Raw genomic sequence first — 16,720 nt, 5'->3', positions numbered from 1 at the left:
GGACCTAATTTATAGTTCCGATGTGGTTCCGATAACTGTCACCATATATTTTTGAAATCAAATTTTCGTTTTTCAAGAAGGTGAAAAATAAACGTTGAAAAACGAAAATTTGATTTCAAAAATATTTTGGGAAGGAGATGAATTTTTTCAATTTTGTCACCATATAGTTATGGTTCAATAAATGCGACCTTGCTTTTCCATTTTCTATTGAGCTTCCTTTGTATTTTTCAATATTATTGAGTACAAAAGACAATTAATTTTGGCGTAACAAGGCTTTAATTGATCAAATCTTGAACCATCCAACATTAAAAGTAGCCTGATTACAGTTCAATAAACTTTGATTTAGGGTATGTTCAGACTCACGGCGTTAAGGTGGCATTATGTAAACGGCGTACATATTTTTGCTGAACCAGGCCGCGGATTAGCGGAGAGGGTAGATTTAATAACGCAAATCCAGTAATGCATCAGTGATTTTAACCTTAACCAATAAAAATAAACGACCACGGTTATAGCAGGCCAACAGAATACGTCTGTACAGCGAGATATCTAAACATCAAACTATCAGATTTTCAATAATAAAGAACAGTACGCCTACAGTTGGCATCAGCGATATGATATTTTCATAAATTAAATACATTAATCAGATAATTGTTCGTGTAATACCTTTGTTTGAAATTATTTTGAATAAGACAATGTAAACTGTAATGCGTTTGTCATAAATGTATGCATAGTTCTATCTGCTTAGACCAAGAATCGTTGTGTCTGAACACCTTGAATTTTAACGCCATTGATTACCGTACGGTTTGCGTTAGATAACAAACCTAACGCCGTGAGTCTGAACACCCTTAGTAACTAATTAGTACTAACATGGATTAATGGTAAACTAATAAAAGCTAACATATATTTCTGTTTTGTTGAAATTATAGTGATTAACATTTGTATTTGCATAAAAAAAAAAAAAAAACGTTTTGTAATATTTGTGCATTAGGAAAAAATGTGCCTAAATCATTCACGGAAGATAATTTGTATTTGAAACTAATAAAAAACCTTAACAGGTTGATTAAAAATGGCATTAATATCATAATCAATCAATGTAATTTCTAGAATATCACATTGCACATTAACATAAATACAGTACATCTATTTGGTTTTTCTTTTCTAATTTGCATCAATATTATTTACAGAATTATTATAATTAAACATATTATTATAAGCACAGTACAGTATTGTATGGACAGATAGTTATCTCAACAAAATTAATCAACATTAATTAATAGTTAATCTAATTTTTAGTTTCACAAGTTCCCTTACTTTTTTAAAAGGTTAGGGAACAATCACTATTAAAATTGTTTTGTTAGATTGGTTTTGTACGAAATTGGTATTTAACATTTTTCTGTATTTGCATACAAAAATCAAACATTTGTATAGTTTTCTATAGTAGTCTACTATATTGGTGGGTTTGTGCATTCAGAAAAAATGTGCCTAAATTCATCTCATCACATTCAAGACATTTTTTTGTATTTGAAACTAATAAAAAACCTTTAAACAGGTTGAAATTAAAAATGGCATATACCATCATCATCATTACATTTGTACTTTCTAAACTATCATTGCATGCATTGAAATTGGTGATTAACATTTTTACTGTATTTTCATACAAAAATCAAACAAACACATATTGGTGAATTTGTGCATTCAAAATAAATGTGCCTAAATTCACCTCATCACATTCAAGAAAATTGTTTTGTATTTGAAACTAATAAAAATCTTAAACACAGATTGATTAAATTAAATTTGTACTTTCTAGACTAACATTGCACATTAACATAACAAATTACATTTCCATTTGGTATTTTCAGCCAGTATTTCTAATGTTCTGTACATCATTTTATATACAATAGAATTTATGATCATTTGAATTTTTTTTTAAACATTGCATATTTTAATATTTACAGAATCATTAAAATTAAACTTTATTATATTAAGCACAGTAGTCTACAGTACTGTAAAAGGTAATGTACAGATACATCTCAACAAAATTATCAGCATTATTTAATCATTCTTTAATTTAATTTTAGAGCTAAGTTAAAAATGTCATTGTTTTCTTTACAGAAATACACTTTTTTTAATTGCACTTAATTTGTAATAATTATCTAAATTACATATGTAGTTTCAAAAGTTGATATGTTACAGTCACTAGTTGATGGATGTTGAAATAATCTGGGTTTTTTCAACACAATTCTGATAATTTGAGTTGTCCTGTATGTAGTTTCACAAGTTGATATGCTACAGTCACTAGTTGATGGATGTTGAAATAATCTGTTTCTTTCATCACAATTCTGATAATTTGAGTTGTTCTGTATGTAGTTTCACAAGTTGATATGTTACAGTCACTAGTTGATGGGTGTTGAAATAATCTGTTTCTTTCATCACAATTCTGATAATTTGAGTTGTTCTGTATGTAGTTTCAGAAGTTGATATGTTGCAGTCACTAGTCGATGGATGTTAAAATAATCTGGTTTTTTTCAACACAATTCTGATAATTTGAGTTGTCCTGTATGTAGTTTCACAAGTTGATATGCTACAGTCACTAGTCGATGGATGTTAAAATAATCTGGTTTTTTTCAACACAATTCTGATAATTTGAGTTGTCCTGTATGTAGTTTCACAGTTGCTATGCTACAGTCACTAGTCGATGGATGTTGAAATAATCTGTTTCTTTCAACACAATTCTGATAATTTGAGTTGTTCTGTATGTAGTTTCACAAGTTGCTATGCTACAGTCACTAGTCGATGGATGTTGAAATAATCTGTTTCTTTCAACACAATTCTGATAACTTGAGTTGTTCTGTATGTAGTTTCACAAGTTGCTATGCTACAGTCACTAGTCGATGGATGTTGAAATAATCTGTTTCTTTCAACACAATTCTGATAACTTGAGTTGTTCTGTATGTAGTTTCACAAGTTGATATGTTACAGTCACTAGTCGATGGATGTTGAAATAATCTGTTTCTTTCAACACAATTCTGATAATTTGAGTTGTTCCGTATGTAGTTTCACAAATTGATATGTTACAGTCACTAGTCGATGGATGTTGAAATAATCTGTTTCTTTCAACACAATTATTGTAGTTGCTTTAATCAAGCAATTAAGAATTGGTTTGGAACTTTATACCAGGGAGATGTTATTTTACATCTCCCTGTTTATACTATGTTTAGAAGATACCATCAAAAATACTGTTGAACATATTATCAGTACCATCATCATTCATTGATCTGTAATTCAACAGAAACAATCAATTTACACCTTATTGCAGTAAAACAATAACAAAACAACAAAAATCCAATGTATTAGAGTATACCATATAAATCATTTAAAAAATACAGTACTCACACTGAATTATTTGTTCCAAAAAATGACTGGTTTGGAATGTGTTGGTTTGATAAGTTTTCAAGTTGGGGAACCTCTTGAACAACCTTAGGGTGAGAATATTAAATGAAAATAACAACACTGTATATTTATCAGTGGGCAATATACGTGTAATACAAAGGACTGTTTCCAAAACATTTGTGCCCCAAATGTACTGTATACAAATTGTGCAAAATGCAGTACATCATACATTTCAAGTTTGAACTTGCTGCTGGCTTGAGATCTCTAGGCCAAAATATTTAGAGCCATAACTTACATGGCCTGAAAAAATGAAATTGGTGAAAAAGCGTGAGATTTTTGGTGCATGGCGTGAGAGCTTGAGTGTAAGCCAAAGTGTTTAATTGTACAGAAACTAAATTTTACAAACAAGCAGTCAACAAATGGTTTCTTTTGAAACTGGCATTTTGTGTAAAAGCATATTACAAACATATACCAATGAACCAATTTATGAACATTGGAGAGTAAAGGAAGAGTAACTATATACAGATAAGTCACAAAGGGGTACAGTAGTTGTCGAATCCATTGGAGAGTAAAGGAAGAGTAACTATATACAGATAAGTCACAAAGGGGTACAGTAGTTGTCGAATCCATTGGAGAGTAAAGGAAGAGTAACCATATACAGATAAGTCACAAAGGGGTACAGTAGTTGTCGAATCCATTGGAGAGTAAAGGAAGAGTAACTATATACAGATAAGTCACAAAGGGGTACAGTAGTTGTCGAATCCATTGGAGAGTAAAGGAAGAGTAACTATATACAGATAAGTCACAAAGGGGTACAGTAGTTGTCGAATCCATTGGTGAGTAAAGGAAGAGTAACTATATACAGATAAGTCACAAAGGGGTACAGTAGTTGTCAAATCCATTGGTGAGTAAAGGAAGAGTAACTATATACAGATAAGTCACAAAGGGGTACAGTAGTTGTCGAATCCATTGGAGAGTAAAGGAAGAGTAACCATATACAGATAAGTCACAAAGGGGTACAGTAGTTGTCGAATCCATTGGAGAGTAAAGGAAGAGTAACTATATACAGATAAGTCACAAAGGGGTACAGTAGTTGTCAAATCCATTGGTGAGTAAAGGAAGAGTAACTATATACAGATAAGTCACAAAGGGGTACAGTAGTTGTCGAATCCATTGGTGAGTAAAGGAAGAGTAACCATATACAGATAAGTCACAAAGGGGTACAGTAGTTGTCAAATCCATTGGTGAGTAAAGGAAGAGTAACCATATACAGATAAGTCACAAAGGGGTACAGTAGTTGTCAAATCCATTGGTGAGTAAAGGAAGAGTAACCATATACAGATAAGTCACAAAGGGGTACAGTAGTTGTCGAATCCATTGGAGAGTAAAGGAAGCGTAACCATATACAGATAAGTCACAAAGGGGTACAGTAGTTGTCGAATCCATTGGAGAGTAAAGGAAGAGTAACTATATACAGATAAGTCACAAAGGGGTACAGTAGTTGTCGAATCCATTGGAGAGTAAAGAAAGAGTAACTATATACAGATAAGTCACAAAGGGGTACAGTAGTTGTCAAATCCATTGGTGAGTAAAGGAAGAGTAACCATATACAGATAAGTCACAAAGGGGTACAGTAGTTGTCAAATCCATTGGAGAGTAAAGGAAGAGTAACTATATACAGATAAGTCACAAAGGGGTACAGTAGTTGTCAAATCCATTGGTGAGTAAAGGAAGAGTAACTATATACAGATAAGTCACAAAGGGGTACAGTAGTTGTCAAATCCATTAGTGAGTAAAGGAAGAGTAACTATATACAGATAAGTCACAAAGGGGTACAGTAGTTGTCGAATCCATTGGTGAGTAAAGGAAGAGTAGGCCTAACTATATACAAGTCACAAAGGGGTACAGTAGTTGTCAAATCCATTGGAGAGTAAAGGAAGAGTAACTATATACAGATAAGTCACAAAGGGGTACAGTAGTTGTCGAATCCATTGGTGAGTAAAGGAAGAGTAACTATATACAGATAAGTCACAAAGGGGTACAGTAGTTGTCGAATCCATTGGTGAGTAAAGGAAGAGTAACTATATAAAGATAAGTCACAAAGGGGTACAGTAGTTGTCAAATCCATTGGAGAGTAAAGGAAGAGTAACTATATACAGATAAGTCACAAAGGGGTACAGTAGTTGTCAAATCCATTGGTGAGTAAAGGAAGAGTAACTACAGATAAGTCACAAAGGGGTACAGTAGTTGTCAAATCCATTGGTGAGTAAAGGAAGAGTAACTACAGATAAGTCACAAAGGGGTACAGTAGTTGTCAAATCCATTGGAGAGTAAAGGAAGAGTAACTATATACAGATAAGTCACAAAGGGGTACAGTAGTTGTCAAATCCATTGGAGAGTAAAGGAAGAGTAACTATATACAGATAAGTCACAAAGGGGTACAGTAGTTGTCAAATCCATTGGTGAGTAAAGGAAGAGTAACTATATACAGATAAGTCACAAAGGGGTACAGTAGTTGTCGAATCCATTGGTGAGTAAAGGAAGAGTAACTATATAAAGATAAGTCACAAAGGGGTACAGTAGTTGTCAAATCCATTGGAGAGTAAAGGAAGAGTAACTATATACAGATAAGTCAAAAAGGGGTACAGTAGTTGTCAAATCCATTGGTGAGTAAAGGAAGAGTAACTGTATACAGATAAGTCACAAAGGGGTACAGTAGTTGTCAAATCCATTGGTGAGTAAAGGAAGAGTAACTACAGATAAGTCACAAAGGGGTACAGTAGTTGTCAAATCCATTGGTGAGTAAAGGAAGAGTAACTACAGATAAGTCACAAAGGGGTACAGTAGTTGTCAAATCCATTGGAGAGTAAAGGAAGAGTAACTATATACAGATAAGTCACAAAGGGGTACAGTAGTTGTCAAATCCATTGGAGAGTAAAGGAAGAGTAACTATATACAGATAAGTCACAAAGGGGTACAGTAGTTGTCAAATCCATTGGAGAGTAAAGGAAGAGTAACTATATACAGATAAGTCACAAAGGGGTACAGTAGTTGTCAAATCCATTGGAGAGTAAAGGAAGAGTAACCATATACAGATAAGTCACAAAGGGGTACAGTAGTTGTCAAATCCATTGGAGAGTAAAGGAAGAGTAACCATATACAGATAAGTCACAAAGGGGTACAGTAGTTGTCAAATCCATTGGAGAGTAAAGGAAGAGTAACTATATACAGATAAGTCACAAAGGGGTACAGTAGTTGTCAAATCCATTGGAGAGTAAAGGAAGAGTAACCATATACAGATAAGTCACAAAGGGGTACAGTAGTTGTCGAATCCATTGGAGAGTAAAGGAAGAGTAACTATATACAGATAAGTCACAAAGGGGTACAGTAGTTGTCGAATCCATTGGAGAGTAAAGGAAGAGTAACTATATACAGATAAGTCACAAAGGGGTACAGTAGTTGTCGAATCTATATATAAATTTACGCAAGGGCAAAATTTGGTAAATCGCACATTATTTCTAGAATGTTTACTTGATGGTATATACAATTTTACAGTACCTTGCTTTCTTGGTAGTTAAAATCATAATCATCTGATAATTGTGAGCTTGTAACACCATTCACCATGCCTACTTCATCATTGCTTCAAGAAAATTAACAAATCAAGAAATAATAATACATTGATAATTGCTGTAGACTACTGTAGACAATAAATCATAATATTAATAAAGTCACAAGGACACAAATGCTATTGTCATTAAAAACTATAGCACATATCCACATTTTAACAACCTCATGTCTTCATTATGCACTTGTCAATTGTATGACCAACTATACGACACCCGGGAGAGGTGCGTCATTTACAAATAATTACTGACGCAGGGGTGCGTCAAAAAACCTAGATGGTACGTCACATCAATGAACAAGGTGTGTCAATCCGTCACTTTACCACCCACCATATCATAAACAACATGGTCACAGTGCGTCAAAATGGGTGCGTCATGGTCACCTACAGTAAAGGTAAGTCACCTTTTTGACGCACGGGTGCGTCATGGTATTCAAAAGTATGACGCACATCGGACAAATGACGCACCTCTCCCAGGGGTCGTATAGTGGGTCATACAATTGACAAGTGCATTACTATGTGTTTATTACCTAAAATTGCCGTATCTTGTGTCTGTGGTGTACTTTTCATCTGGTTTCTCACAGATAGGGGCATCTTGCTCAGATTCTTTAAAATAATAAACATCTTCATCATCATTATCTATTATTAATACTATTGGAGCATTCTGCTTGTTTGTATCCATTGATTGGTTGACATTCAAGGCTTCATTTTCCTTAAAATCATTTATGTCACAAGATCCTTCTGATGGATAAAATTCCTCTTCTGAGAAGGACATATCCATGTTAAGCATGCTGGGTTCTTGAGGTATAGTATGATTTTTCTCTACTTGTCTGTTAAATGGCCAAGTATCAGAATATGTAGGCATATTGGTGAACTTTCTACATGGAACTAGTTGTCCACTGGAAGATGCAATGAAACTATCTGGATATTCTGCTGGCATTGAACTTGAGCTCAGCTGTTCTTTCCTATCCAGTCGGATCGTCTGTGCATTGAATGGCTTGTAACCTGGTGGGAATATGGTAGGACCATTTATGTCATTAACCTCGGGAAGAACAAATGGATCATCATCAGAACTCTCTCCTGAAAAAAAATATCTATGCATCAATTTAATAAAACACATAATTAAAAAGTAGAAATCAGAAGGTGCTTGTTAATATGTTAAAGCCCCATTCCCTACGTTTTTTAGATCTAATTTAAGATCACAAACTATATTTAATGTAAAAATAATACTATATGGTCTTATTGCGATAACTTTTTTCGTCTTTAAACGGTTAAAAATGTGAAAAATAAGTCGATTTTAATAATTATAGCGGCCCGCTATAAATCCCAAAATGCATTGCGCGCGGATTGATATTTTTGTTTTTCACCTGTAATTCGCCCACTTTTTGATCGATCGTGAGGCCAAAACAAATGGAAGACTCCTAACTTTTCAGCGAAAATACCGGGTTTTCCCCCAATTTGTATCAACGGAGTCTGGCAAAAATAGAAAGACAATTAATGCAGCAACTATACAACGTCAGGCTAGGTATATAGCTAGCGTACGATGTTCGCACGTTACCGATGTTTACCAGCTAGGCCTACAAAACTAAGCCTAGCCAGGCTAGGCCTAAGACCGTCCACGAGAGGTCGATCGCCGCGAGCTACTTAGGTAGTGCATTGTTTCTCACTTTTTATCATAATTTACCATAAAACGTACATTTAAGACAAGGAATGACATGGTTTAATGTTTTTAAAGTGATATATATGTATTATTTTCCAAAAAACGTCCAAAATTGCAGGGAAGGGGTCTTTAATGAACAAACTGTATGAAGTAAACTAAATTTTGAGGTGTTCTCTGAATGTTACAACAAAAGGTACAGTACATAGAAGATAAAAAGCAAGCTGTTTAATTAAAGTAAATAGTATACTGTATGTAGTAAATAAAAACATATTCAGAACACTTTGATGAAAAACAATTAAGTACAACATACAACATTCAATTATAATAATATTAATAATGACCGATAGTATGCGTTTAAAAATGGTCATTCAACTGAAACATGTATTTTTATTCTCAAACAGACAATCGAATTTTATAATAGAAATGGTAGCCCGATTTATGCCTCTTTTTTAGATGCCTCCAAAGCATTTGATCGTATTAATCATTGGACACTGTACAAGAAACTGATTAATAGGGGAACCCCCTTATGTGTAGTTAAAGTCATTGTCTAGAGACTTCCCAGTTACCAATGGTGTTAGACAAGGTGGAGTTATGTCTCCTTTACTTTTTAATATTTATATGGATGATTTAATTGTCAATCTCAGTATGTCTCGCAATGGATGCGAATTACACGGTATAAAACTAAACAACCTTAGTTACGCGGATGATATGGTACTTATTGCACCATCTGCCTCCGCCTTACAAAATCTAATTCATATGTGTGAAAAATACTCATTAACGCATGATATATTGTATAACAAGAAAAAATCTGTATGTATGTTTAATATTCTGTCCTACAGTCAGGAAATTGTCAAAGCTTCCCACTTTAAACTTATTTGAGACGGAACTTGACTTTGTTAGAGTTTTTAATTACTTGGGTCACACTTTGACACCCGATTTGAAAGATGATACGGATATCAAACGACAGTACAGGTCATTGTGCATTAGAGCTATTACACTATGTAGAACTTTCTCAAAATGCTCTAAAAACATAAAGTGTTTTTTGTTTAAAACATATTGTAATAACTTATACTGTGCTTCTCTGTGGGCAAATTTTAATGTAAAATCTATGGAAGCACTAAAGGTGTGCTTCAACAATGCCTTACGCCTGCTCCTTAATGAACCTAGGTCATGCAGTGCCAGCACCATGTTTGTAGAAAACCACATCTGCTCGTTCTACGAACTACAACGTAAGGTGGTGTTTGCCATGTTGTGCAGGTTTAGGGAGGTCAGACAATATTGTCATAAAATGTATTCATGAATTTGCTTTTCCTTCATCCAATCTACATGGTAGATGGATAAAGCTATTGTTCTAACCACGTGACTATGTGGCGTAGGTTTTTTTTTTTTTTTTTATATATCTACATATATATATATATTTGTTATATTTACAATAATGTACACTAATTTGTTACTGAACTATGGAGAATTTTTTTCTTTTCCGAAATAAAAGATGAATGAATGAATAATATAAATATAATAAATTTACCCAAAAAGTGTTGGTCTTGAATGATTTTACTGCGGTTTTTATGATACACATCTAAATGCTCCCATCCTCTTGCTGGGGTTGCTGGACAGGCTGATGGAGTCTTTGCTGGACGTGTACCAAACATTGCTGTATTAGCTCGCTTCTTGGTCTGTACTCTGCTCTTTGCCAGAGTATTCCCTTGCTCTGCCGTATGTAAATCTGCAGTATCTCTAGGAGTTGCTCTATCTGGTGATTTCGCAGAATACCTGGGCATTGTGTTGAAACTATTAGTACTGTTGGAGGAAGACTGTGTTCTAGACTGGCAGCAATCACTAGGTGGAAGGTCTATTATTTCATCTACAGATACAAGAGCACTTGACGAGTTGATTTGTTCAGTGTATATAGATGTCATTTTACATTTTTTCGATTTAAATCTAAACTTATTCAAAGTCTTTGGAGTATCATCCAGTTGTTCTTGATTCATCAAAGTCTTTCTAGTATCATCCAGTTGTTCTTGATTCATCAAAGTCTTTCTAGTATCATCCAGTTGTTCTTGATTCATCAAAGTCTTTCTAGTATCATCCAGTTGTTCTTGATTCATCTGTAACAAAAGAAACCAAAACTTAATTTCATCAAATAATATGAATGTTCTAATTGTTTATCTTATCCTGGTAATTTCAGTTCATTGTTACATTTTAATAACTTTTGAACTTAAATGATGATACATATATATATATTACCGAAAATGTATGAGGTGGAATGTCCTGCGTTTCTCGTCGCCTCTGAATTTGAGGCATACACTTAGCCCTAGCATGAAGCTGATTTAAAAACAAAGTCATGCTTTTCTGTTTTAATGGTGTAGTTCCACTCATCATATCCAGCTGCCTTTTTGCTGCTTTTGATCTTGATGCTGGTTTAATAGCCACTCCAATTCTACAACACAAATGACCACAAGAACCCTTGTTTGCACATTTATGGCTGCAAGCCTTCCGACCTTCAGGTGTCGTTCCTGAAAAAAAAATGTTTTTGTTGAATATGATGTGAATATATATGAATAAAATAGATAATGAGATGGCAATTGACAACATAAAATATCTGCTTGTCTGTGGTATGTGCCCATGAAACTTGGCTATTGGGTTACGGGTACAAAGCATGTCAATTCTCACTTTCTTCTGCCAAAGTTTTAACATTAAAATTCATAATTTCATAACAACAAAACAATATTAATATATAATTTCTGATCTGTTCAAATTTTTTTTTTAAATAGCCATGGTAACAAAACTGTTAATAAATCAATCAATTAAACTGTTTAATTTATAAACACATTTATTTCTTTAATCTATTTTTTTCAGTAACATAAATTACACACCAAAGAGGAAAATTGCAAACAAATACAAAATGTGTTTCTTTTTCAACTTAGCAGTTACCTTACAGTGAAGCTTGTTATATGAAAGACACATCTTACCTTGAGTTGATGGACTCCACTCTATGTCTTCTGCACTCTCTGGACTTCTGGGTTTAGGAGTAGCAGCAGTAAACCTCACTGGCTTTGATTGTTTCATAAATGTTTTAAGTGTAGGTTGTTGACTTCCTTGCGTAAAGTGTGTTGAATATCTTGTTTTTAAGTATTCTAAGGTAAGGGTTTGCTGTACATCTAAACCAACTAAAAGCATAACAATCACAAATTACATCCATAATAATAATATACATAATTTCTTCTGTTAATCTAAAGTGAGTTCATTGCTCACACATAAGCACAGCAAGCTATGATCCCATATTATACTGTATGAAGATTGTGTGTTAACAATCCAACACTATTCTGTACTACCAAATAAAAACATTAATTTAATAGACATAAAATATAAAAAACAATATAGAAACTTTATTATACATTATATTTTGTATACATATGTGTGAATAAGAACATATTGAAAAAATGCTGTATCCTATTTGAAAATGTATTATACAGTACATTACATTTTTTCTATTAAGGCAAAAAAAAAAGAATACTGAACATATTTACATTAGTAAAATGGTATCTATATATAAATTTACGTAAGGGCAAAATTCGGTAAATCGCGCCTTACTTCTAGAATTTTTACTCGATGGTATATAAAGTTGGTTCGTACTTTCGGTACTGATTTTAACCACCTGATGTAACCCTGTTTACTAATTAAATTAAGTTAGATAATTAGTTATTGACGATTAAAACGAATTTAGGTTCAACGATTTGCCCCAAATAGGGGTGTTTTCCGATCGTGGTATACACTGTCTAATGGATGTCCATCTTGAAAAATACCCGCCACAAAAATGCGAGGAGGCTTCGCATTTTCCTATCTCCTCCTACGATAATTGTTTTTAATAGCTGAAAACTGGTTGAACAGTTCGAGTACAGCATCATAATGTTGAAGACAGGCCGATTTTCTTTAAAAAATACTATTTTGATACATTTAATATACGTTTTTACAAATGTATTGATTTGTGATGAATGGAACATTCCAAATTATTTGGTTTAACCATACAGGTATAGATTTAGATTTATGGGCCCCCTTGGAGAATAAACATAAATAGTATTGCAATGCTGTACAAGACTGTTAAGGTATTAACCACTTTTGATCGCAATTTGAATCGCAAATTTCTTACTGTGAGTGTTGGTACTGTTAGATGTAATATAAAAATATATACAAATAAACTTTATTACTGTGAGTGTGGGTAGGCCCTACTGTTAGATTATAAACATATAATATACAAATAAACATTCCAAATTATTTGGTTTAACCATAGAGGTATAGATTTAGATTTATGGGCCCCTTGGAGAATAAACATAAATAGTATTGCAATGCTGTACAATACTGTTAAGGTATTAACCACTTTTGATCGCAATTTGAATCGCAAATTTCTTACTGTGAGTGTTGGTACTGTTAGATGTAATATAAAAATATATACAAATAAACTTTATTACTGTGAGTGTGGGTAGGCCCTACTGTTAGATTATAAACATATAATATACAAATAAATAAACGTTATTACTGACAGTTGCTTCTCAACGTTTGTATTAATTAATAATTTAAAAATATATAAACGTCGTAGTGGTGTATCGTTACATGTACTTTACTATTTCAATCGACTATGACAGTGAGAGTTTTAACAAAGTACCGTATTAAATCGTAAATGTTTTACTGTATTTAGTGGTATATTATTTATAGGCCTATAAAACATTAAAAACAATATTTCGTTACTGAGTGGATAAGAATATATTTTAAAATGTTTCCTCTTTGTACCTATCTTCTTCCCTCATCCCTCAACCCTTAATGTTACATACAAAACACAAATTGGGTTTGTTTAAACGAGTCCAAATAAAAAAATTTGACTCATTTTGTTTCTCTCTCGGAAGTAATTCCCAGGGTGCTAATTTTGGTTGACTACATAAATCATTGTGTATATTTATTCGTTTCTGTAAACGACAATGTATTATAGTCCTTCGGTACGTACATTTGAAATCTCCATTTTTTTCTCGCTGGAAATACTGTGTATTCGAGAACCATCTGTGGGCACGACCTAGATGGTACGCGAGCGAAGCGAGCGTGCCATCTAGTAAGTATAATTTGTCCAAAACCATTGAAGTATTCTTTATTTCAAGCCAACAGTGTAAAACACCAATAACAGGTTGAAAATAAAATAACTAAACTATAAATATAAGCCATTATAAATATATACAAAAATGTCAATAAGATTATTTAAATAATTTCATTATTACTACATTTAAATTGAGAGAAATTACAGTTAAAGATATCTAAAGAATTATTTTTTAAAAGACATGAATTGTACAAAGACGAGAGTCTACAGAAAATACCATTTTCACAAATATTGACACGAGAAAATTTAACACGAAGAAAGGGTTTACTACAAAGATTACGAACAGGAACATTAAAATAAAACAACGAAACAAGATTACAATCAAACTTAGGAGTAAGACATTTATACAAGAATTGCAAATCCTGTCTTGCTCTCCTAGATGTCGGGGAAACAATAGGAGGCAGGTTGGCTGCTGGGCCGACAAAGCACAAGAACTTGTTATGGGTCCGATCTATATATTAGTATATATGGTAATTATTGATCATATATGATGATAATGAAGAATGAAGTAAAGTTCTATTTGTGACAATGTGGAGTTCATATCACATTTGTTTCTGTTTTAAATACAAGATTTTTCTTTGTGTCAACCACTGTTCTTTAGCTGTAGAAAATATTTGAGATTATAAATGCCACTCACCATATTCTTGACTAATGTAATGAATAGTAATGTCATCACCAGATTTAGCTCGTTGTAATGTTAATGTCCTACTCCACACTATGCTGTTTATTAATGTGGAGTCCCTTCAGATATTACAACAGATATGATAATGAATATACTAAAACATAGCAATGAATAAAATGGATGGAATAGAGTAAAGATAAAAATACACGCATATACCATAGTAGTGTGCAATAGTATAAAAGTGTTTTGTGATAGCCTACTATGATTCTTATACTTCTATGACAAATGGAAAATTAATAGCATACATGATCTTTTTCTTGATGATGATTTCATCATCTGCATTGCCAATGAGTAGCAATGAGCAATGATAGCTGTTTGATGCTTGTTGCAACGTCTCTCTGTTCTCAAGGCAGATGGTCACAGTTATTTCAGCTGAGGAACTTGCATGTTTGTCAGACTGAAAAGTAGAACAAAATTCTCTTACTGCTATAAAAATGATAAGACCACAAGTTTCATATCATACTGTCGCCGCATTGTTTGTATCCTTAGGCAAGATACTTTTATACTTACGTTTGCCTCTCCCCACCCAGCTGTATAAATGAAAACCAAGTTAGATCAAGAAACAACTTTGCGTTGATTACTAGCTGCATTATGGGAGTATGTTTCCATACAATGTTTGATTAAAAAAAAAAAATGACTGGGATAATAATGTTCAGCGCTTAAAGATTTCACAACATTAGGCGCTATATACATGTAAATCCAGTAAATAATTTCTTTTTAAGATTAAACGTAGCACCAGTGTCTGCTTGTGATATCCTACTCATGTCTAAAGGAGGCAATTTAATACTAATATTTTTTCTTTAGGGCCTGTTTCTGCTGCATAAAAATAACCGGTTAAAATCGGTGTGAATAAATTAAAATCGGTGTGAATAAAATAACTCTATTTTCTTGCCAGCAGAAACAGGACACATTTTTGGTAACCGGTTAAAAGGCAGCGCAAAATAAAACACCAAAAACACCAATTTAAATTGGTGTTAGAACGCCGTTTAACCGGTTATCGCTGAGCAATTCTTAGCTGCAACACGAAATAACGGTTATTTGATTGACAGTTGTGACCTCGGGTCAGATACCGTCGCGTACCATGTGTGTTTTCCTCGTGGTTTTGACAGTCGAACGAAGAAGTGAACATGTATGTGGATGAATGAAATCACAAGATATGTTATTCAGTTGTGTGGGGAAGAGAAAGTACGGGGAAGGATGGCAGGCAATAGAAAAGATTCACAGATATATAAGAGCATTTTTGCGAAAGTAAAAGAGGAATTCGGGGTGGAGTTTCCGGACTACCCAAGCTAAACAATTTGAGGCGTTAATACACGCTCGCGAAGGGGGTGTGTAGAAAGCGACGACCTCGAATTGGACGACCCCAACGACCCGGGCGACCTCGAATTGGACGACCTAGAATTGGACGACCCATAACACGAAACCGACGACCCCTAGCCTAGCCTAGCCTAGGCCTAAAGGTATGTGCAGACTCACGGAGTTACGGTGGAGTTATGTACGCGGCGTACATATTTTTGTGTCTGAACCATGCCGCGGATTAGCGTTAGGGAGCTGTTACTCCGCGCCAGTGGCGTTAATAACTCCAGCGGGAGAGGGTAGATTTCATAAGGCTAATCCATTGATGCATCAGTGATTTCAACCTCCGGTCAACGTCAGCCAATGAAAAGACACGACCGCAATTAGCAGCAGTCTATTCGCGAGGTTTTTTTTAATAGCAAAACAATATAGCCTGTTCCTCGAGCTAGTAGATCAACAGCAACATTCGAATTAAAATGAAACGTGTTACATGGAAAAGTACAGAAGTTGCTGATTTGATTTCATTATGGGGCAGCCCTGAATTTATAGACAAGATAAAAATTAGAAATTGGAAAGCTAGCGCCGGCAACAAGATGGCTGTTTTTAAAGAAAATGCATCTAAACTGCAAAATTCTTCCTGACGAAGTTGGCGTCGGCGACATGATTTCACAAAATTAATTAAAATCATACAAATAATGGCAAAGTCATTGTCCGTGTAATAATTATGTTCGAAATGACTATCTTCTGTAAGGATTTGCAAAAAAATCGGCAAAAAAACCATTACATTTGAAGGTAACATTGTATTATATTGCTAGGCCTAGCTAGTGTTGTAAACTTTCGCGCGTGTCACTCTCAGCTCTGTTGTTGTAATTGTGTGTATGTATCCCATCGGCCGTTTCGGTATGACGGAACTTCCGCTTTAAACGC

The 16,720-nt window shown here is 33.9% G+C and overlaps 1 protein-coding gene across 1 annotated transcript in view; it reads right to left on the bottom strand.

Annotated features, from left to right (window-relative positions):
- Window positions 1–220: 220 nt before the first annotated feature.
- LOC140049784 (probable ATP-dependent DNA helicase HFM1) overlaps window positions 221–16,720 on the bottom strand; it is a 33,843-nt gene continuing 17,343 nt past the window's right edge. The window contains exons 19-27 of the mRNA XM_072094733.1: window positions 14,743–14,894; window positions 14,453–14,556; window positions 11,549–11,842; window positions 10,920–11,188; window positions 10,201–10,780; window positions 7,543–8,092; window positions 6,949–7,030; window positions 3,394–3,476; window positions 221–3,275 (exon numbers count right to left, since the gene is read on the bottom strand). Of these exons, the coding sequence (XP_071950834.1) occupies window positions 3,215–3,275; window positions 3,394–3,476; window positions 6,949–7,030; window positions 7,543–8,092; window positions 10,201–10,780; window positions 10,920–11,188; window positions 11,549–11,842; window positions 14,453–14,556; window positions 14,743–14,894 (2,175 nt within the window). The 3' untranslated portion in view covers window positions 221–3,214. The remainder of the gene's footprint in view (window positions 3,276–3,393; window positions 3,477–6,948; window positions 7,031–7,542; window positions 8,093–10,200; window positions 10,781–10,919; window positions 11,189–11,548; window positions 11,843–14,452; window positions 14,557–14,742; window positions 14,895–16,720) is intronic.

This window comes from Antedon mediterranea, chromosome 5 (assembly GCF_964355755.1).
Source record: "Antedon mediterranea chromosome 5, ecAntMedi1.1, whole genome shotgun sequence".
Taxonomy (NCBI): Eukaryota; Metazoa; Echinodermata; class Crinoidea; order Comatulida; family Antedonidae; genus Antedon; species Antedon mediterranea.
Note: the sequence above shows the minus strand (reverse complement) of the source record. Positions and strands in the feature narration are given on the sequence as shown.